The sequence below is a fragment of the Lactuca serriola genome, chromosome 9, assembly GCF_051521515.1.
Source record: "Lactuca serriola cultivar US96UC23 chromosome 9, Lser_US96UC23_V15, whole genome shotgun sequence".
In the NCBI taxonomy this organism is placed as follows: Eukaryota; Viridiplantae; Streptophyta; class Magnoliopsida; order Asterales; family Asteraceae; genus Lactuca; species Lactuca serriola.
Window position 1 is genome coordinate 21725476 of NC_136416.1, and position 23514 is coordinate 21748989.

The 23514-nt window shown below is 34.7% G+C and overlaps 1 protein-coding gene across 1 annotated transcript; it reads left to right on the plus strand.

Annotated features, from left to right (window-relative positions):
* The first annotated feature begins 4682 nt into the window (after nucleotides 1-4682).
* Nucleotides 4683-6989, plus strand: LOC145075429 (transcription factor MYB119-like). The gene is made up of 3 exons (XM_079021680.1): nucleotides 4683-5104; nucleotides 5199-5325; nucleotides 6015-6989. The coding sequence occupies exons 1-3, from the start codon at nucleotides 4683-4685 to the stop codon at nucleotides 6987-6989; spliced, it is 1524 nt and encodes a 507-aa protein (XP_078877806.1).
* The last annotated feature ends 16525 nt before the right edge of the window (nucleotides 6990-23514 follow it).

A 23514-nucleotide genomic window follows, 5' to 3' on the forward strand; every position in this document is an offset into this window, starting at 1 on the left:
TTACAACAACCCTATTACAACAAGTTAGGGTTTTAACCAAAATCCTCTTTCTTGGTTAATGTCAACGTGAAGAACTTATTTGAGCAGATCATAAAGTCATTGAAAAAATTACAAATTCATAAGAAACTATTACTTTAGATTTTCATGTTGAACCAGTGAAAAAAAAACTCACTAACTCTAAAATAGGAACTAACCATGTATAAAATACAAACTCATAAAAAAAACCCTTGAAGAAATCAAGATACAAACACATAAGAAACCCTTATAGAAAACCAAACTTTGTAACTCGAAAATACAAATAAAGGGCAAGGATTTTGATGGAATACGTTCCTCAATATTAGTGGAATCGCACCACCTAAAGGAATCGCAACAATCGTTGGTGTTTTTCTTAAATGTTTTTGATGGAATGCGAACGTCAAGGAGGACAACAAGGGAATTGTATGAATGAGAGTTAAGGAGTAGGGAAACAAATGCAATGCGTTTGATATTTTGGTTTTTAATATTTTTTTTTTTTCGTATAACATAGGTTTAGGAAATGATTTCGCTTATTCTTTTTCTCATTTTTAAACCGGGAGTCCACATGGGTTATGTAGCTAGCTATTCATGGTTAATTTTGTATTCTATGATACTCTAAACAAAAATAAAAAGTTAATTTGTTAACTCGATACAATTAAAAGTTTAATATAAAAAACATCTTTTGTATTATTGTTTGCGAGTTTAAGGCATTTTCCCTTAATAAAAATACTAATGGCTAATGGGATATCATTTTTGTAAGTAATAGTTTAGACAAAATTGCAAAAATGGTATATGTGGTTGTTAAAAATATATGGTTTTAATCTAAAAACGTTTGGTGGTGCATCATTTGTTTAATTTTGGATCTTTTTAGTGATTTTGGTTCTATCAAGTTGAAAAATACTATTATACTCCTTATATATGTTTTTTTTACATTTATATTAATGCTTTTAATTTAAAAATAACAGAAGCCCGCCCACCCACCCCATCCCCCCTCTCTTTCTCTCTCTCTCTCTCTCTCTCTCTCTATATATATATATATATATATATATATATATATATATATATATATATATATATATATATATACTGAGGTTTATCTTTAATGAACACTCAAGAACATCTTCATGTACTCAATAACAATAAAAAACATCTTTTGGGTTTGTTCTTCAAAACACATAAACCATCAGCACCGACTGCCACCATCGAGTTCGACCATCGTTTGTCACCACCACCTTCAACCACCTTTATCTCCACCTAGATTTTTTCTACCATCTTCATCTCCACCATAAATTATTCTGGAAACAAAGATCATACAAAAATATGGGCTTGTTATTGAGTCCGACCTAGAAATTTGAGTTCCTCTAGATTAATTTGATTCTTGCAAGAAGTGGAATTCTTAATGCTCAACATTAGGAAGATCAAATCAATCTGTGGAATTAGACATCTTAATATGAAGATCAAACCCTAATCTGCCTAAAGATGTGTAATCGTACATCCTGGAAGATCGAACGATGATCTCCATATCTGTTGATTTCATTACGATTAGGTTTTGAGATCTAAAGAGTTTCGATAATCATTGAACGGTCCGACCTCCGACCACCATTTGTTTGACGAAAATTGGAGGGTTTCAATAACACATTAAACGAGCTTACTAGAGGGGTTCACACTCCTAAAACTTGATCCAGTTTTCGACGAGATTTTCTCACTGAGCTATGATGCCATCCAGAAGCCTTACTTCAAATATTTTTTATTTTCATCAGACGAAAAGAAATCAATAGCCGATATTTTCCTCCATGTGAGGGTTTTTTTGGCAATGAAGAGCATAAAATGGAGAGAGAGAGAGATAGAGAGAAAGAGATAGAACGAGAGCGAGAGAGATAGATAGATAGATAGATAGAGAGAGAGAGGGAGAGAGAGATGACTGGGGTGGGCAGTAGGGATAAGATTTAGAATCGGAAAACCGGACTGGAACTGGAACCATTAGAACCGGAATATATAGAATCGGTTCCAGTTCCGGGTTTAACAATTGGCTTTATCCGGGTTTCGAGTAATCCGATTTTGGGTCCATCGGGTCCGGGTGAACCGGGTCTAAAAACCGGAACCGGTGTTAGGAACCGGAACCACTTTTAGGGCCGGAACCGGTTTTTGTGAAACGTTTAAAAGATGCATATCTAATTTGTTTCAATTCCGATTGACATGCGGTTTTTTCTAACGTGTAATTTACAGCCTGTACATGATTTTAGACTATAAATTTGCCATTTTTAGTTTTATATTCATTGACTTACAGTCCCCCAAAGTGGAGATATCAAAGCTGAAAGTTTTTAGTTTTTTAGTTTTTTTGTATTCTCTGAAAGTTCTAAAACATACATATCTAATTCGTTTGAAATCGGATTGACATGTAGTTTTTACCAACTTGTAGCTTAGAGTTTGTACATTAATTTAGACTATAATTTTGTCATTTTTGGTTTAATATTAAATGATTTACAATCCCCCGAAGTCGGGTTATCAAAACTGAAAATTTTCAACTTTTCAGCTATTTGTTTTTATATTTTGTATTATGTGAAAAAGTTAACACATGCACATCTCATTCGTTTAAAGTTGGATTGACATGAGGTTTTTCCCATAGTGTAGTTTAGAATTTGTATATGATTTTAGACTATAATTTTTTCAGTTTTGGTTTCATATTCAATGAGTTACAGTTCCCAAAGTTGGGATATTAATATGAAAATTTTCAAAGTTCAACCCAATAAGTAGTAAGTAATTACCAAAAAATTCTGGTTTTTCGATTCTAAACCCACTTTATCCGGTTTCAACCTACCCACTTTGATGTTTCCGGGTTTTCCAGTTGTAGACCCACTTTACCCGGTATCGTACCCGGAACCGGTTCCTGTACATCGGTCCAGTTTCCGGTTCTACAAAATCCCGTGAACTGGTTTCGGGTTTTCCGGGTTCGGGTCCATCCGGTTTGGGTTTGGACCCACTTTCATCTCTAGTGGGCAGGTAGGGTGGGGTAGGTGAAAATTCTTTTTTTGGTTTTTTAATTAAAAAATAAAAACAATTAAAAGAAATTAATTTTTTTTTTATTGAAATGCATATTCTATCATTTTAGATTGTGTATGGACTAAAACCACAATAAAATATTAACCATAGAGACTAAAACATATAAAATATTTAAAATTGGACCACTAATGCATAATTAAACTTTTTTGAACTAAAACCATATATTTTTGACAACCAAAAAACCATGTTTTTGCAATTTTGTCGATAATTTAACTACAAAATATTATTTCCATACAAGGCATTAACATTCCTTTCGTCTAGTCTATAAAAATAGTGGGCCAATGGAGGGTCATTTTTGTTCTTACTTACCCATTTATTATGTTAAATTGTTAATCGCTTAGAAAATATAAGGATCAAATCGTCAAGTCGGTTCTTTAATTATATTTATTTTATCTTCTAGAAAGTTTTTAGCTTAATTACTAAATTAACAATGATTGCATCCATCACCAAACCCATTTGAATCATGCAAAACTCCTTTTATTACTTAGAGGTGTCAAACACAGAACCTCTTGTTTTTATGTTTTACGTACCTGCAGTCTCTTATATATATATATATATATATATATATATATATATATATATATATATATAAGAGACTGCAGGTACGTAAAACATAAAAACAAGAGGTTCTGTGTTTGACACCTCTAAGTAATAAAAGGAGTTTTGCATGATTCAAATGGGTTTGGTGATGGATGCAATCATTGTTAATTTAGTAATTATATATATATATATATATATATATATATATATATATATATATATATATATATATATATATATATATAGGAATGAGTTCTATGGAAAACAAATAACTAGGGCAACATTTACCGGAACCAATAATCAAATGACACGTGTCCATTTCTTTCTTGACAAATAATATATTGTGGAAGTTATTGTGAAAGTGATGTGTTGTCATGTTTTCATTGATTCAAATATGTATTGCCCTAATCATTCATTTTCCATATAACTCTTCCCTATATATATATATATATATATATATATATATATATATATATATATATATATATATATATATATATATATATATATATATATATCACGGCCACCCATTTAATCGTATAATAGCATTTGATTGAAAACCTCATTAACTCAAAGCTTCCACACTAACACAGTAACATTTTCTACAATGCAAATGTAGAAAACTAGAAATGTAAGGATTCACATAGTTTGGAGCTTATATACGTACATCCTAGATTGATTATACATGATTAGCATGCAATTGGTAATTGAATAAGAAAAAACGAAAAATAATTCAAGAAATTGAATCAAGGCTTAATGTTCTCCTCAATACCCTCTCCTCAATAATTACTATCATTTAATGAAAAGTAAATTGATTAGAGCGACTTATGTAATTTGTTCTAGAGAGGAAGCTTAGGGGGTTATATTTACAGAGAATTTTCAGTCCGTTGGATTGACTCTGATCCAATGGATCTCGTTACAGGGAAAGGATACTTATACCTTCTATAACCATATTTATGGAGTTTTGTTAGAAAGAAGAAGAAGAAAAAGAAGGAAACAACACCAAAACTACCACTTTCCTTGATCTAAGCTATTTCCTTTGTATAAAGAAAAAATTCTTGAAGCGTATGGAAGGTGGTGGGCATGGTGGTGGCTTTCCTAATTATGTGAATTTACATAAACATCAGCATGTTCCTCCTCCGTTGACAGCCATTGGTAGGTTCTTGCAGGGTCAAAGTCTTGAAAACCCTTTTTCTCATCAGAACTTTGAGATGAACAAAGAAACATTCATCCCTTCAAATGGGGTTTGTGGATTTTCTTCGTATTCTGATGGAGGGATCGGTGGCTTGTATGATGAATGTGAAGTTCCATTAGTACCATGTTTTTCCATGGAAAAGATATTGGCTCCTGATCGTGGTGCTTTTTCAAAAAGCTATCGAAACATAGAACTTACCAACGAAGTAATCAAATCTGGTAAGAAGATGATGAAATCGAAAGGGTGTGGTCGTAAGTGTTTGATCAAGGGACAATGGACAGATGAAGAAGACAGGTTTAAAAAAAGATTCAAGTTCTTTGCTCCAATTATATATACTCTGATTTTTCATGCATGAACTTCAAACATTTTTCTCCCTTTTTGTGTGTAGGAAACTTCTTAGGCTGGTGAAACAACATGGAGTTCGGAAATGGGCTCACATCGCTGAGCAAATGACGGGTAGAGCTGGGAAACAGTGTCGTGAGCGATGGCATAATCATTTGCGCCCTGATATCAAGGTTTTTCATTTCATCTAATTAATCTGGCATATGATCACAAGTTCCCAAAAATAGTACTACGACATCCTAATACCTGTGATGGATGACTCAAATACGATCTAAGAACTGTGGATTTGGTGTATATTTTATCAGATTTTGATCTTTTCAGTTTCTCATCAGATAAAACCCTCATTTTATTACGTACACTTAATTTGTTTCTTCTTGTCAAACCCTAATTTTCTACCAAAATAATAACTTTTTTTTTTCTTTGTCATGGATCTTGAAGAGACATTCTTTATGGATATGAGTTTATTCATCTCTAGGTTTTTATTTTTATAAAATGAATATTCGCACACTTAATTAGCGATGAAGATCTATATGTTAAGAATGATTATATTTCTGTGAATGACTTCTAGCATTCTATCATTGTATCCGTTAATTTTGTTTTGCTACCATAAGAACAAGTTATATCCTCGACCAAGAGTGGAAAAAACCCTTTCTTGAAGACACCAAAAACCCAACCTTAGGAATTGAAGCTGGGGTGTATTTTTTTGCTTTTTATTCATTGACAAACTTTGGCAATAACACAAGTTTGAGATCTGAAATCAGAGTTTTAATTCAAAAGGATGTTGAATTGGATGCTTTTTTGCTTATGATTTGTTCCTGACAACATATATGCATGTTAATTACCATACTTCATTTTCTTGCAGAAAGATACATGGAGTGAAGACGAAGAGAGAAAGATGGTTGAAGCTCATCGAAAAGTAGGCAACAAATGGGCTGAAATTGCGAAATTAATTCCTGGAAGGACAGAGAACGCGATAAAGAACCATTGGAATGCAACAAAAAGGAGACAAAATTCTCGTCGTAAGAGCAAGAAAAACGACACCAAAAATACCAAGTCTCGACCTTCTGTTTTACAAGAGTACATTAAAAGCAAGGGGACCACTAATACTAGTGATCATAATCTAGCTTCTATTACCACCACCATGGTCGCTGCAACCCCGGGAAGTTCTACCACCATCTCCTCCGATGATCCTTCCATTAAATTCAACGCTCTTTTTACTGAGCTGCCGAATTCAAACTCTGATGACTCTCCATCTTTAGACATCACACAATCGTACGACGATGAGTTAACTTTCATGCAAAGCTTTTTCGGAGATAGCAACCCAATTAGACAGGACACAAACACAAACTCCAATCAGTCCTCGATCTACGTTAAAGATCCAAAATCCTATTTACACACTAATCCCTTAGGGTTTAGTGATAATTCTCAATACGGGTTTGGTTCATCTTCATCAATCTCCAATGAGTCCTCAGTCCACTTCAATCCAGAATCCACTTTAGACCTGACTTCCCTTGGGTTTACTGACATATCACAATACGGGTTTGCTTCATCTTCATCAATTCCTCATGATGAGAACTCAGGTTCATATTTGGACAAAGTAGATTCATCAAAAAACCAACTCGCTTCCGATGTTTACATCTCTTATCTCCTGGAAGGAGCCACTACATTGACTAACTGTAGCGACTATGGCTACCATAAAGATACAAAGAGGGACATGGTTTTTGATGCTGAACAAAGTGCTGTTTCTGGTTCTTCGTCAAACGGGAAAAAGGAGATGGATCTGGTGGAGATGATGTTATCTTCTCAGTTCTCTCAAGGTAGTAACTTTCTGATATAACCTCAATATTGATTCTTTATTTTCATTTGAATTAGTTTTGTAGTGAGCTCTAAGTTACACTGTCATCAAGATTTCTGTGTACTCTTTTTTCCCTTAAATCCCTGCAAAATTAATTGAATAAGAAACTATGTAACCTGGATTTTGGGATGTTCTGTTCAAAAATAAAGTGCAGGATTTTTTATTGTTCATAAGAAGTGCTTTATATCTTGTCCAATGTTTGCAACTTTTGGCTGCAATATTGTTTTAGCGACACTGTTTTCACTTTTGTTGACACGTTTCAAATGAAACTCAGCTCTTGTCTGTGTTGATCACCATGTAGGCATATATAAAAGGAAAAACATTGAAAGTGAAGAAATGCAAGCACCAACCTTTCTAGTTGTAATGTATTTTAGGGCAAAAACTAAAATGGGGCATAGAAATAGCTTTACATATACAAGCCGTGTAAAAAAAGGCTTTCCATAAATAAAATAAATAACGATGGGTGCATTTAGTATATGCTTCGTGTTTGCCTAACGTGTGCCCTGTGGCATGCACAAGAATAGTTACTTGTAGTAACGACTAATATTTACAAAAATGACTTATGATCATGCTTTTTGTTTCTTGGAAACAAGGTTGTCATAGCTGTGGTTAATTACGTCACTAAAGTTTATTAATCAAATTTTAGTAATGTTTTAATCACATAATAGTTAAAAACCATCACAATTGCAAATTATTTTAACACATTTTGTCAGTAATGTTTTAATCACATAATAGTTAAAAACCATCACCATTGCAAATTATTTTAACACATTTTGTTACTATTTACATAAAAAAGTGTTACAAATACTAGCCAATAGTCACAATAATCATTATGATTATAAGTATTTTATTATGACATTTAAAAAACCATATGACTATATATAAGTATTTTATTATGACTTTAAAAAAAACATATGATTATAAGTGTTTTATGATGATAGTTTAATTTCATATGCATGTTTAAAATTAATGATTTTGAATATAAAAAATAACATGTGACTGTAAATATTTTATTATAACATTTAAAAAATAAAACATGTAACTAAAAATATTTTATAGTCATGTTTTATTTTTTATGTATATCTAAAAGTATAAAACTGTAACAATAAAAGAAAAATAAAAAATATCATTATAAGTGTTTTAAAACATGATTTGGAGGGACTTCAATTTTTTCGATTTGGATGGAGTTCACTTTTTTCAGACTTCTAAAAAATTCCAACTTCCCACTTTATCAAAATTTAACATTTTTTCCCATATCCAAAAATTAAATATTTTTATTTTCTTCTCTTTCTAAAAAAGATCAGACCTAATCTCCTCACATTTGTCTCTTTTCTTCTATATCTTTCGTCCCCAACCCAACGATGCACACCCATACGAGATTACAATTTTGAGCAACACCATCGTCAGCAGCACCAACACCAACACCTCCACCCTACCACTGTAGTCTCCTTTCATAATTTTTGCTCGGATCGGGTTGGGATCCATTCTAGATTTTTGGGGGTTCATCGACTTACCTAGTTGGGCTTGGGAATCATTAATGTCTTATTCATCATCAATCTGGTATCCTTTTCACGCTTTTGCCTTCACGTCTCTATCACGAACAACATTGAATCCTCTTATTTCGCAGAAAGTTGCTACAATCTCTAGTAAGTTTGTTGTTGTTCATGTCAATCCAAGATTTTATTTCGATTCTAACCCTATTTTGTTGTAGCAATCAAATATTTTGTTGAATATTCGTTGAATTGGTGCCTATTGAATACTTAAATTTTGTTTTTTTTTTCTTCTAAAAAAAGTAATATCAACTCTCGGATTAGGCACATATGATGTCGATGGCTTTAAGCCAAATAACTCTTCTTACAAACACGTTAATATCAATTGGTTTTACTTTGAAGGGCATAAATGTAATCATTTATATTTCCTAGATATACTTTCTTGTGCTTGAGATTAACGATTTGGTAATGTAGTTTGTGTTGGACTTCTAGTTTTCTTGAAAATTCTAGTCAATAACTCAATAATCAGAACTCATAAGTCTCCTCTTGTATATTTCCAGTTTCCAATACACTGAAGATATATTGGCATATTACTATTGTGTCTCACGTGATTGGCATATTCATGTATCATAACTTCTGACCTTTGGTTCTTGTAAGCCATGACATTTGTTATTCACTCATGATGATTGCTAACATATAACCAATTTAATTTGTGCTTTTAATTTGTCAACTTTCTCATTTGCTTGATTATTTGGAGAGTTATCGATGATTTTTTTTCGTAACGATGGTGGAAGGCAACTAATTTCTATGATATTAGTTTACAAACGATTTGGAAATCCCGATTCCATAATCAAATCAAAATCAATCCTAAGGAAATGACCATCGATCTATGAAACAAAAACCAAAAGTCATATGGAGTTTCTGAAATGACAATCAATTTCTTGATAACATCGATTTCAAAAATCACTAATCACTCTTTTTGTGGCTCTCCCTCAAACAGGGTGTTTATGACTTGTATTTTTTTCTTGAGTTGTAATCGAGGCTCACAGAATACATAATTCAGGATGTAATCGACCAAGGAGGAGATACATGCATTTGTGAAAGGGGAGAGGGATGAAGGGTGGATGGTGGTGGCTGCATACGAGACCGAAGATGGGTAAAAGGCAGAAAAGAAGGAGGGTTACATGTTGTTCTTGTTGGATTGGTGTCTAAGTCCATAACTATTTTAGTATGTACTTGACCCGATGGTGCATGGTCCTTTTGGGTTGCCTTCACCAAAGCAACTTGATAGGATGAATAATGGAGAGAAATGATTAAATATGATTTATTAATATATTATGAGAATAACATATTAAAGGAGAAATCATATTGTTTAATTAATATTAGTCAAGAATTAATTGGTAATTAGTTTTGTGACTAAAAGAGATTAATTAAACTTAAGGGACTGGAATTGTAATTATAAGATAATTGCAATTTGGGCTATGGATTGTCTTATATTAAGGAGTGGACGAATTCTATGGGAAAACCTATAAGAAATCGTCCAAGGCCTTCAGGAGAGGGGTCCATGGGTTGGTTAGGGCTTAAGCATCCATATTATGGTTTCCTTGTTAGATAACCCTAATAGCCTCACTATATATAGATTCCTTATGACCCAAAAACGTGGCTAAATATCCTTCTAGGGTTTCCACACGTTTTTGGGCAGCCTCCATCCTCTCTCCTCTTCATCCTCTTGCTCTTGGTGTTTGTGAACCATTAGAGGAGTGACATTTGTGACTCTAAGCTTTCTAAAGTCAATACAAAGAGGAATTGTGATTGTTATTGCTACATAACAATTAAGGTAATATCTTAAACCCATTCTTATGTTAATATGATTACTTGTATGCTAGAATTAAGCTTTATAGTCTTGGATAACTTGCATGTACAATAGAGAAACCTAGATCCAAGCATTAGGGTTTGTATGAGCACATAGGATGTTCTTATGACCAAAACCCATCAGTGGTATTAGAGCCTAGATTGGTTTTATAGTTTAAATTTGACCTCAAACGTTATGCTTGTATGATACTTGCATTATCATAACATGAGGGAAAACCGGGATTTCTTGCTGTTTTTGCTTGAGGATACTTGCATTATCATATTAGATCAATATAAATCCGATTTTTTGATATATACGACTATATTCTTGATCTAATTGAAGATATTTATCAATTAATAAAATATTTGTTTCTTTATGTGATAATTGATTAATTATTTTGATTAAATTGGTAAATTGTTTTGCAAGAAATCATTAAATAAATCAAATATGGATAATTATATGATTAAATGTTAATTTAGATTATTTGTTATTTGATCCTTATGTTATGAAATGTTTCATATTTTCCCCTTTAGGTTTTATAGTTTAAATTTGACCTCAAACGTTTTGTTGTTTTGAAATTTAAATAGTTGAAACCCTAATGTTTTGAAAAAGGTTTCAAAACTTGCCCTCAAGTTTTGGAATTTAAATTTTGATTAATAGTTTAATTTTGATGTATATTTAAATTCTAAACCCTAATATTTTGAAATGTTTCAAAACCTGCCCTCAAGTTTTGGAATTTAAAAGTTGATTAAAGGTTTAATTTAGGAATGTTAAATTCTAAAACCCTAGTATTGTTTTGAAAAAGATTCAAATCACACCCTTATGGTTTTATTAATTAATTAAGGTGTATAATTAAAAGAGGATTAATAAATCCATAAAGTTTGGTTTACAATTTAATTGAATTAAAAGTATAATTGTTAGATTTGACCACCTAATATTTTAAAAGTGTAAAATACACCCTATACTATAAAAGTCTAACATTATATATATGTATGAGTAAAAGTCAGTTTTACCGTTAGTAGGCCTCATTCACGAAGCTGGTCTATAAGGGGTGTTTAAGGAATTGCCTATAAAATGGCGATTGAATGGGTATCCACTCTTACCCACCACACTCTTGACTAGTGGAGGGTCGTTAGCCGAACGGGTAGGATAGGACGAAACCTTCCATTATAAGTATAATGAATTACAAAAGTAACTAAATGTTTTATAAATTCTCAATCTTAGTTACTTAGGCAAAGTGAATTGATGAAATTCCATGAAATTACACTTTGTACCCTTGCGAAGACGTTAGTGGAGCGTGTGTGGTTTACCGACACACTAAATGGTTCTAAGCAAAGGAAGCAAAGGGTGACTCAATGTTTGTCATAGTTCGGTGGAGCGTGTGTGGTTTACCGACACATCGAATAGGTGACTGTAACATGTGAGGGCACCATGTAAGTTTGAATGGTTATTCACACCCGCTTTGTGATCCTCGGCATCCCAGTCACAAACAAGAGGGGCATATCGAGATTTAAACATGCCATTGAAATGTTCAATGAATCTCATAGGATCTAGGAAGTTTCATAAATTTAAAACTTAAATTTCTTTTTCGTTTTTCATGGTGGAAATTAGTGAATCGTCATTCACTTACCTTTAAATATTCTGCAACTAGATTACGACATCCCTTTTCTAGGTTGTAGCGTATTGTGTTGGGTCCTAGCCTTAGTATCTCATTTGGGTGATTTACTAAGGACTCAATCAATCAACTAACTTGAATTCGTTTTTCTCCCGTTTTGTAGATGTCAAAGTTCGACAACTATGGTCTTCCCAAATCCCGTGGAACAAGCTTTCCACATGAAGATGATATTCCACGATTCGATCGTGGAACAAGAAATCATGCTTCACTTCCTCCACCTCCTCCAATTATTCTCCCTAACCCACAAGTTCAAAGGCTTGAAAAGTTCAAGATCACTCAAGCCCTTTTGGCAAGTAAACATAAAGAAGGAAAGTCGGTGTGTGCACACGTCCTAGGGATGAAGTCACACATTGATAGGTTAAGAATGTTGGGATCCGTTGTCTCTAGGGAGATGGCTGTTGATTGGGTTCTTCAGTCACTTCCTAACTCGTATAGTGAGTTCGTAAAAGAGAGTACTATATGATGAACCACGACGTGACCCTTATAGATCTCACCTATATGCTTATTGCTGCTGAATCAGCAATGGTTTGGCGCAATAGAAAAGCAAAGTTGATTGGTGAATCTGCCTTCAAGACCTCTATGGATATAGACAATGGCAACGAAAGACATGCTATGATCAAAAAGTTTGATCATAAGAGAAAGGAAATGTCTGAAGTAGTTCCATGTCATGTTCCAAAAGAGTCAATTTGCTTTTATTGCCAAGAGAAAGGGCATTGGAGACGAAGCTGCCCCCTTTACCTAAGAGATCTAAGAGATGGGAGAGTCGAAACGTATGGCTCTAATATAGGTAAAATCCATTAACTAACTCTTTTAAGCTTCTATTCTAGATTCTTAATACATAATGTGATAAGATTACAATTGATGTTTTGTAGGATCGAAGAAAAGAAAGGAAGCTTAAGGGAAGAAGCGAGCAGAATCTAACCATGAAGGAATGTATTTCGATCGCATTTCTCGAAGATTAGATTCTTAAGCTATTACTTAGAGTTAGAATTAGATTGCTAAGAAAGAAGTATTAGCATAGTTTTCAATGGATGTTGCATTGTAAGGACAAATGTTTTCCGCTGCTTTTATAAATAAAATAAATTTTGGTTCGACTTATTTATTTATTTGTTTATTTCCTTGCAATGAAATCGTTATGAAAATTGGTGTTTGCATATTTCTATAACAAATGGATATGATTCTTATTTATGGTGTTTATGGAAAAGTCGAGAATTTACCAAATAGGGAGAGTTTCTCATCGCCCAAGTTTTAATTGGACAGAAATTTGGAATCATGCAACTTGGTTGCACGAAGAATGAGAAATTTCATATTTGAAAATTAGACTAATTCATTGACAAAGTGTCAAGTGAAGGACTAGGAGATCGAGTACACAAAGTTGTGTGTTGGTCAAAGTCCACCATAAGAGTAACAATATATTCGTCATGGTTTACTAAAAGTTTAGTAAATATGATTATACTTATAAGATTAAGTGTAATTGTGAATTGATTAAAAAGGTTTAAATCAATAGCAAAACGAATAAGAAGAGTCAAGTAGGCAGAAAGATAAAAGTTTCTCCATTCTAAGAAGAAGGGAGAGTAGCTTTTATGCTTTATGATAGGTCTTAATGATTAAGAACTATATCTCAATTGATCCTCTAAGTGAGTTTTAGTACAATTGTATGTCTAAGAAGAGGAATCAAGGATTGAAGAAATGGTCAAATCAAGAAGTCAATCATACTTCGTTCCAAAACAAGTCTTAGAGTTAAGATTGTGACATTGAGTGATAAGTATTAGGAAGGTTTATAACATTCATCAAATGCGGAAAGTTGTGATGTCTTGGATAAGACAAAGACCAACTAGGACCAATTTATGAAGTGTTCTGATAAAAACTACACTAACTCTTGAATATTTGTTTGTCAAGAAATGTTTATTGACAAGAGAATCTTATATGTCAAGGAGTCAGTGGGAGTCTTAATGGTCTTGAAAGGTTTCAAGAACAAATCAAATAAACCTTATCGATCATCACTAGCACACGAGTTGAGGTTTACAACCTATCGTGTTGACGTTATTTTGTTTCTATGTCGTTCCAATTGAGTTAATTATGCATATGAGTTCTCGTTCGAATGCATAAAAGGCAAGGACCTTGATCAATGAATAGTACATTGATAGGAAAGGGTGAGCTTCTTAGCTACTTGGAAGACGTGGTGGGCAGCTATGCTACCATAAGGCAAGAAATCAAGATTAAGAAAGTTCGGTCCATATGAGTTTGAATTTGTCGTAAACTTTGGTTTTGAAAAATTCACATGGATAGGAACACATACATCATTAAAATCTAAGTGTCATAAGATTCCCTCCTTCATGAAAATGACTGCGAGGAAATGCTTTCACTAATAGAGATTTTAAGAAGATAGTGATTGTGAAATTGTATTCTCGAATTTGATTATGGTTACGGTATCCCTTTCCATGATTCGAATTGTGAGATTTGGCAATTAGTCTGAATTGTTTAGACACACATATGAGCTATCTATGGAAAAGGTGTATAAGTTTAAGAAGCCTTGATAAAAGATTATCAAAGCACTAAGTATTAGAAACAAGAACTTAAGAAATTCAATGAGTATTGTTTTTCTAGAAGTTAAGCTGGTTTCTGAATACATGTCAAAGCTAGTGGGAGCATAAGTGTTATGTTTATAATAATCATCATGATAGTGGGAGCATAAATGTTATGATTGTATGATTATTAAGGATAGTATTGCAAGTTAGCAATATTAATTATAGAAAACAAGAGTCATACTTTGCAAAGTTGTAAGAGTTGAAAGGTTGTTTTGCTATAATTAAGGGAGAGAATATTATGCTTCATTTCAAATTTAAAGGTTTAGGTTGTGAAATGTTAATAAATTTAATCAACGAAACATAGTGTGTTCTTAAAAATCCGATTATGATTACGGCATTCCTCTTTATAGTTCGAATTTTGAGAACGTAGCACATAAAATATTATGGCAGAAGATTGATAAAGTATTGAATCTTCATGTAAGACATTATGCATCGTGTCTCATACGCTTCAGGTATAGGATTGATTGCAAATGCTATAATATTTGACCATTCTAAAATTTTCCAAATGTCTAGTGCATTTAGAAGGAAAAAGGACAAGAATCGGTTTTGACTAAGATAATTAAACAACTATCAAAGGACAATCCAAAGTTCGCCTAGGATTGATCGCTTGTGAGTAGTTGGAAGTATAGTATTGGATGGACCATATCGACATTATTATGAATAGATAAGATTCTAATGAGAATGAGTTATCATATGGTAAGTATGGAAAGGTTTCCATATTGGGAGTTGGATATTGAGAATCAATGTCTAGATTAGAAACTTTTATGCAAAAGGATGTTCAAAGGAAAGTACTTTGAGTGAGAGACATCATATCTAAGGAATTGTATTATAACAATATCCGATAGAGGACTTTGTAATATAATTGGCAATAGTCTTTGTGACTTTGGTGCAGTGATATTACGAAAGGATCATTGCATAAAATGTTAGAATCTAGCATATTCTATAAGTGGCAAGAATTTGATATTCTTTCACTTATGAAAAAGGATTTGGAGTTGTGAAATGAGTATGATTGGAAATGTGTTCAATGTGATCTATTTCACAAAGTAAGAACCATAGGTAAACATTGTGTGCATGTTAGGAGCATGGGACAAGTGTTGTAATTCAAGTAAGAAGTTGTTTAACCGAAATGAGAAATAATGAGTAATCGATATGGTGATAAATAAAAGGTGTTTTATTTATGCTCAAAGGGTTGAGGCCATATGGGATTAGTATTATTCTTGTGTTTCACTTTGCATGTTTTGACTTCCTGAATAATTTAATTGGTTAAGAACAGTCAAATTATTCGAACGGGTCACAGTCGTTCATATGTTGGAAGTAGTATGAATGAAGACTGTCATGAATTGGTGTGTGGAATGTCTAAAAGAGTATTAGACATAAGAAAATGTTTGCTGCAACGTTCATGAGTGCTTATGAATATGATTTGAGCATTGGATTAAACCCACGCTCACTTGGATAACTCCATGAATTGTATCACGAGTGATTGGTGAGACGATAACATCTTATATTCTTGAAACCGAGATGTGTGAGTTGTATCTTGTAAATCGGTTGCACATTGATAATATGTAAACGCACTAGTAACTTGGTGTCATAAAACATATTGTTGTGTGTAATTCGGTGAGTGAGTGCAAGCAAGCATTGTATCAAAGTTTATCCGTTCCTTTTATCTGAAGTAGGATAAAAGCGATATCTTGGGCCCCTCGATGATTTAGTGATGACAAACGTAAATGCTCGGCCGGGCTAGGGCTAATTTGATTTGTTCAATTAGTCAGTCGTCATAAATCGAAAGTCGAGAAATAGTACAAAGAGAATGATTTGAAATCATGTCTCATACGATATCTAGAATGGAGGAATATATGATCCCTTATCTAAAGGACACGCGTATCTGATAGGATCAGAGTTGACAGCGGCTTTGGAAAGCTATGATTGTAGACCAGGATCTGAAGTCACACGCATAATAGTTATTAGACTTATCCAAGTGGTAGACTGTTGGATTGGTGTCTAAGTCCATAACTATTTTGGTATGTACTTGACCCGATGGTGCATGGTCCTTTTAGGTTGCCTTCACCAAAGCAACTTGATAGGATGAATAATGGAGAGAAAGGATTAAATATGATTTATTAATATATTATGAGAATAATATATTAAAGGAGAAATCATATTGTTTAATTAATATTAGTCAAGAATTAATTGGTAATTAGTTTTGTGACTAAAAGAGATTAATTAAACTTAAGGGACTGGAATTGTAATTATAAGATAATTGCAATTTGGGCTATGGATTGTCTTATATTAAGGAGTGGACGAATTCTATGGGGAAACCCATAAGAAATCGTCCAAGGCCTTAAGGAAAGGGGTCCATGGGTTGCTTAGGGCTTAAGCATCCATATTAGGGTTTCCTTGTTAGATAACCCTAATAACCTCACTATATATAGATCCCTTATGACCCAAAAACGTGGCTAAGCATCCTTCTAGGGTTTCCACACGTTTTTGGGCAACCTCCATCCTCTCTCCTCTTCATCCTCTTGCTCTTGGTGTTTGTGAACCATTAGAGGAGTGATATTTGTGACTCTAAGCTTTCTAAAGTCAATACAAGGAGGAATTATGATTGTTATTGCTACATAACAATCAAGGTAATATCTTAAACCCATTCTTATGTTAATATGATTACTTGTATGCTAGAATTAGGGTTTATAGTCTTGGATAACTTGCATGTACAATAGAGAAACCTAGATCCAAGCATTAGGGTTTGTATGAGCACATAGGACGTTCTTATGACCAAAACCCATCAGTTCTCCGATGTTGCTGGTAAATAGCAAGAATGAGAAGGATAAGGGGATTGTGGAGTAAATCAACAGTCGATGTGGAGGTGATTTTGACAGTTTGGAGGTGATACAAGTGGAATAAGAGATGAAGTGAAGTAGAAGGGGGGAGAGTTGACGACGAGGTGCTTAGGCTTTTAGGGCATTCTTGAATAGTTGTTTTGTTTTTAATTTATTAATAATATGAAAAGAAATAAAAGAATATTAGAAAATATTTATTAAGGGTAATTTAGTCTATTTTATCTTAGACATGGACCAAGCTGTTGGATTAGGTGTCTAGCCCATAACTATAATTGATATATACTTGAATTGATAGTAGCACGACCCTAGTACGCGGGGCGTACTGATGAGAAGGGTTCTAAACCGTGCGTAATGGAGTGTATGCTAAGAGTACTGCGATGATGGGATAGGGGTGCAGCACCTCGTATGCTGGGCGTACGATGGTGACTAAGAAACCCTAATTTTTAGGGGTACACCCTATAAAAGCTTTATGTTAGTCCCTTTGCTTCATTTCTAAGCTAGCCTTCACACTCTAAAAACCATAAATCGACCTTGTAGCCTCTTGGAGGTGTTCTTTATCTATTGGAAGGCTTTGATGCACATTTTTCCCTTAGGAAGGAAATAAGAGAAGCTTGAAGTTGTTTGGCTTGGTGGAGAGACTTTGGATCCAACACCATCATCTTGTGGAGAAAGTTTTTGAGGTATCAAGTTTGCATCTTGTCTTGTGTATGATTAGATCTCTTTGTGGCTAGTTTATTATGATTTTGGTCTCCTTTTTGGGTCTATGGATAAGTAGGTTTTTTAAGGGCTTGTTCTTTCATATCTGAGTTTGTTTTGGTATCTTTGAGCATAAAGGTTCAAGCTTTATGTGAATAATGGTGTTATGCATGCTTTAAGTCATCTATTAAGTCCCTTTTAAGATTAAGAGCTTCATTTAGTCATGTATAGGCGTAAAGTTGGCAACTTTACGTGATAATCCAGCTCAAGGAGGTCAGATCGGTGTTTTGGAAGCTTTGTCTTAATGGGTTAAGTGAAAATTGAGTTTGGGCTGAATAAGGGTGAGTACGCTGGGCGTACAAGCAGGTACGCTTAGCGTACAAGCCTTCAAGCGAGTATGCTGCACGTACGTGCCTATACGCCCTACGTACTTGGTCTGAATGGTATTTGTGTGTTTGGGCTTCGGTTTGGGCTTGGATTGCTTTGGGCTTTGTTGGACCAGCTGATAATATGTGTTTTAGATTAGGAAAATGTAATGGGCTTTAGGGTAAGGCCCATGTAAGGGTTTGGGCCTAATTTGGAAAGTTGGGCCATAAGTGGGTTTTGGATGATTATTGGTTTGTGGGCCTTTATGATGGGGAGTTTGGGCATTAGTCTTGGACTAAACTAGGTGAGGGGTAAAATGGTCTTTTTACCCCTTATATGGCTTATTGGATTCAGTTTGGAACCCAATTGTATTGGGTGTTATTTGTTTGATAGTGTGGGGATTCTAGTGGATCAGTAGTTAGAGATTTATTCGTGGGTTCAACTTTCGAGTTGAGTCTTCTCACTGTACTATGGGCCGAAGGCACCAATTCCGGCCTAATTGGTTTATGTATATTAGGAAGACCAGGGGGTGGCCCTTGGCATTTGTATGAAAGACAAGGATGTGGCTCCTGGCAATCTGTATGCAAGACCAGAGTCTGAACTCTGGCAGTTAATTAGATAAGTAGTTGTAGATTGTATGCTAGTTGTCTTTGTAATGGTTGCATAGAAGACCAGGAGGTGGCTCCTAGCACTTGTCTGTAAGACCCATGGTTTTGGATCCCGGCCTGGCAAGAAAGCCCATGATACAGCCCGTGGCATAATGAAAAGAATATGATTGGCACATGGCACCTCCTATTGTATGCATGATATGTATGACTTGTATGTTATGTACTGTAACACCCACGTTTCTAGACTAGACATTATTGTTGATGTAATAGTCTAGGTTAACCCTTGTAACTCTTTTTGAAGTATTAATGATGAAATATTTGAGTATTATGTGAATTATGTGAATTATGTGTTTATTTCCTAATTATTATAATTTAATGAATTAAGAATAAAATGAGCGTCAAAATTTAAGTGTGAGATAAACCCGATATCTTTACATAAAGGTGTAATGGTCGAAACAAAGATTTCGGAGATATAAAGAACGCTGAAATCCGAGTTATAACGAAGAAGTTATGACCTGTTGAAGTTTCGCGACAGAACTGACACGACGCTGAATGACGTAAAATATGAATTTGAAATAAAGCGATATTTAGCCTTAGTGATCTAAACGAAGGTTGTAGAGTTCGTTAAACCGAGAGCGTGCATAAAAAAGATCGTTCAAATCTGACTCCACATGAGGAAGTTATGATTTTCCGAAGTTTCGACATAGCAGTATGCAGCCCGAATACTCGATTTAAAATCGAGCGGTTTTAGCCGGAACAATCTAAACGAGAATCGAAGATCTCATAAATGGTAGTGCAACGGTAAAAAGACAAACGAAAACGTATGCCGGATGAAGATGTTATGAATTTATAACGGAGTTTTCTTGTCCCGGCCTACTAAAACTAAATAATAAAAATAAATCAAAATCAGCCTACTGTCACACCCCGAAACCGAAGGCGGAAACGTTCTGGGGCGGAGGACGTCATGAAGTATCGCAACCAATGTACATAGTAAGCATAGTAAACACAAAACTTTACATTACATAAATTCATTTACATTGTCTGAAAACAAAGAGTTACAAGTGTTATACATATATATTATATGAACAAAGTAAAGACGTGACTTCTACACTCCGTCTTCTCCAAAAGATCGCGGGGTACCTGTCTAACGTAAACCTGAGAATACAAACAGTTTGAAAATCAACATAATGCTGGTGAGTTCATAAGCGGTTTATTTTCTGAAAATGTAAAAGTTTCCTTTGGTTTTCCAAAAAAGTTTGTTATCCAAGAAAATCCTATATTTTCTTATAAGTAAAGTTTAGTTATCCGTTTGTTATACGATCCGGTTATGTACAGCTTGTTATCCCAGGAAAAACCCTTATTTTCCTTAAAAGTTTATAGTTGGTTAGAGGTTTCTGAAAGTAATGTACAAGTGTCTACCATACTTTATGTGTTCGTGTGATGTTTCCTGAAAACCTGTTTATCCTTGAAAAGTACATTAGTTTTAACACATATATAAAACTAATAAGAATGTATAAAAGTATTCATAATCTTGATTGCGAGTTCCATAACCATACTACATACTAGATAAGGCTCGGAACGGGGCCAATATCTTTTTATGACTTTTGTCACCCTTGAACCTTTCGGTTCGGCTGTAGCTAGCAGCCAGTTGCGGGATAGTCAGTCCCGTATAGATCTATACACTCAAGTCACACTCTCCCTCCAAGAGATTCTGGTTACAGGGATAGTCCTTCACTCTCGAATCTAGGGGGAGTATTATCAAGGACGTAACTCCAATCTTAAGATTAATGAAATTAAAATAATAAAATAGAACATTCTAATCTATTAGTCCTTCACTCTCGTAACTAAGGGGAGTGTACCAAGGACATATCAAAAGTTCTAAGATTAATGTTATTAATCTACGGGGAGTTTTATCAAGGACGTCTTAAGTTCTAAGGTTCATACTTTTAACAGTAATGATGTGGAAATACATTTGTGAAATATAAAATATAACATTTTAAAACGAGTTTCACAAATAACATGACGCTTTACTCTGCAAGTTGAACGATTGGTTAATATAGTTTTCCGTGTTAAAAGCATACGAAATATGAAATAGATCAAATGAAATCATAAGTTTGAGTACAATATTTCCTTGTACTTTTTCTTGTATTCCCCCCTTGAAAACATTGAAAACATGGAAAAACGTAGGGGTATGAACTCACCAGTCGCGAAATGTGTCGGCTAGGATGCTAAGTGTCAGATCGGGGCTTGAACGCGTGCGAGGTTCCTATGTAATATGAAAAGATACACATTTGTATCTAATTAGGCTTTGAACTACTACTTAATTGAGAATATACACTCTGAGACGCGAAAACACTCTATTTCAAGTGTTAGGAGTGACCCGGGTGACATCTAGAGACGTATATGGCTTGGATATGGAGTTTACTCTTCAAGAGTAAACTCATAAGAGAGTTTCCGGCCCTAATGACCCACTCCCCATGAGTTTATGGCCGTAAACTCATGGTGTGGTGTTCTAGGGTGCTAAATGGCCTTATAACATTTGAGGGATGATGCTAGGTTTGGTTCTAATGCATTGGAATGGAATTAAATCAACACATGGACCATTTGAGAAGTTTACGACAGTAAAATAGGAGTTTATGTCCGTAAGCTCCCTCACACCCCTTCATTTGATGTTTGGGTGGTCCTAGGTCAATCACATGTGATTCAAACTCATTTTACAAGCCTTGGGATGAATTTAGAACATCATTTGACTAGGTTATAGGAGTTTACCGCCCAGGAACCTATCCTTGGGGGTTTTACGGCCGTAAGCTCCTATAGGGGTGGTTTTCATCAAGTTTAAGGCCTCTAACTCGTTTATGGTTGCTTCTATACTTTAATCCAAGGCTTAGGAGGTGTTTAAGGGGCTTCTTAACACCTTAAAAGGAGTTTACTGCCCAAGAAAGGGTGTTTACGGTCCAAGCATGTGCTTGGGCTGTAAACTCATGTTTACACCCTAAATGATGAGTTCAAGGTGTTCTAAGTCCAGTTTGGTAAGCCCCTAAGTCATATCTAAGCTCCAAATGTGGTTTGGAAGGGTTTTAAGGATCAAAAACTCCATTTGCATGTGTTCGCGGCCTAAGGCTGTTCCAGGGCCGTAAACACATGTTTATGGTCCTATTCCATGATTTGAACACGAAATTGAAGGCTAAAGATGTTATACTATAAGTTAGGATAGTTACCTTGAAGATTTGGAGCTTGAATTTGATGATTTTGGAACCTAGAACTTGGATTGAGGAGTGAGAGTAGAGAGAGAGAGTGGAAACGGCTTCAAATGAGGCTCTCTCTCAACTTTATATATGGTTAAAGTTTGGGACACGGTGAAATTCTACCCGATACTGATGTTAAGCGAGGCTTTTGGTCGCACCCGATTAAGTTGTTGAAACCCGACGGAATAAAACTAAATTTTTTCTAAATAATAATTTGGGGCGTTTTCATGTGTTTGTAACGGGTTTGAATACTTACGAGATCATAATACAAGTCTTAAATTAAATGACTTAACTTAAAATGTAAACGAAAACAATTCGAAAAAGATAAATTTAATGGACGGAAACGGGTTACGGCGATGGAGCAAACTTCAGGTTGTTACACCGACGGAGTCTGAACGAAAGTTGTAGAGATTAGTCTCACCTACGTGTGGATATAAAGAATGTCAAAAACAGAGCTCGTATGCGAAAGTTACGCAAGTTTGAAGTCTGCTTAATCGAGTACGCCCAGCGTACCGGGAACCGCCTCAGCTACGCATGCAATGATGCAACTCGAGTACATACACATGCAATGACGTCGCGTATGCCCAACGTAAGGCTTAGTACGCCCAACGTACTGAGTACGCCCAACGTACCTAGATTTACGCCCAACGTAATCCAATTTTCAGCACCCTATAAATAGAATGCGAGGGCAGCCGGTTTCTTTTGCCAAAATCTCTTCCCTCTCTCCCGTTTTACCTCGATTTTCGTGCAAGAAATATCCCGAAGCTTCAATATCATTCCCAAGTCCCGAATCAAGTCCCGAAGCCCCGAAGATCCCGAGAAGTAAAATTCCCGAGCCGAAGCTCTGCCCGCGAGGAGCCCGGTTTTGTGAAGATCTTCCAGATCTACCGAAGAATACTACTTCTACAAGTCGTAGTGTTGTCCGATCGTCTTCTAATCAAGTGAGTGTGTAGTCACTTTCTTCTAACGCATAATTATGAAGTATTTTATACGAAATACATGTTATGTGTATATGTTGTTATATGTTTGAATGTATATTCACTTTCTTCTATCTCATAGATATGATTTATTCTCTATGAAATATGTGTTATGTGTATGTATCTCATCTGTTGTTTGGATTATGTATTGAATAAGAATGCTATACAGGTTT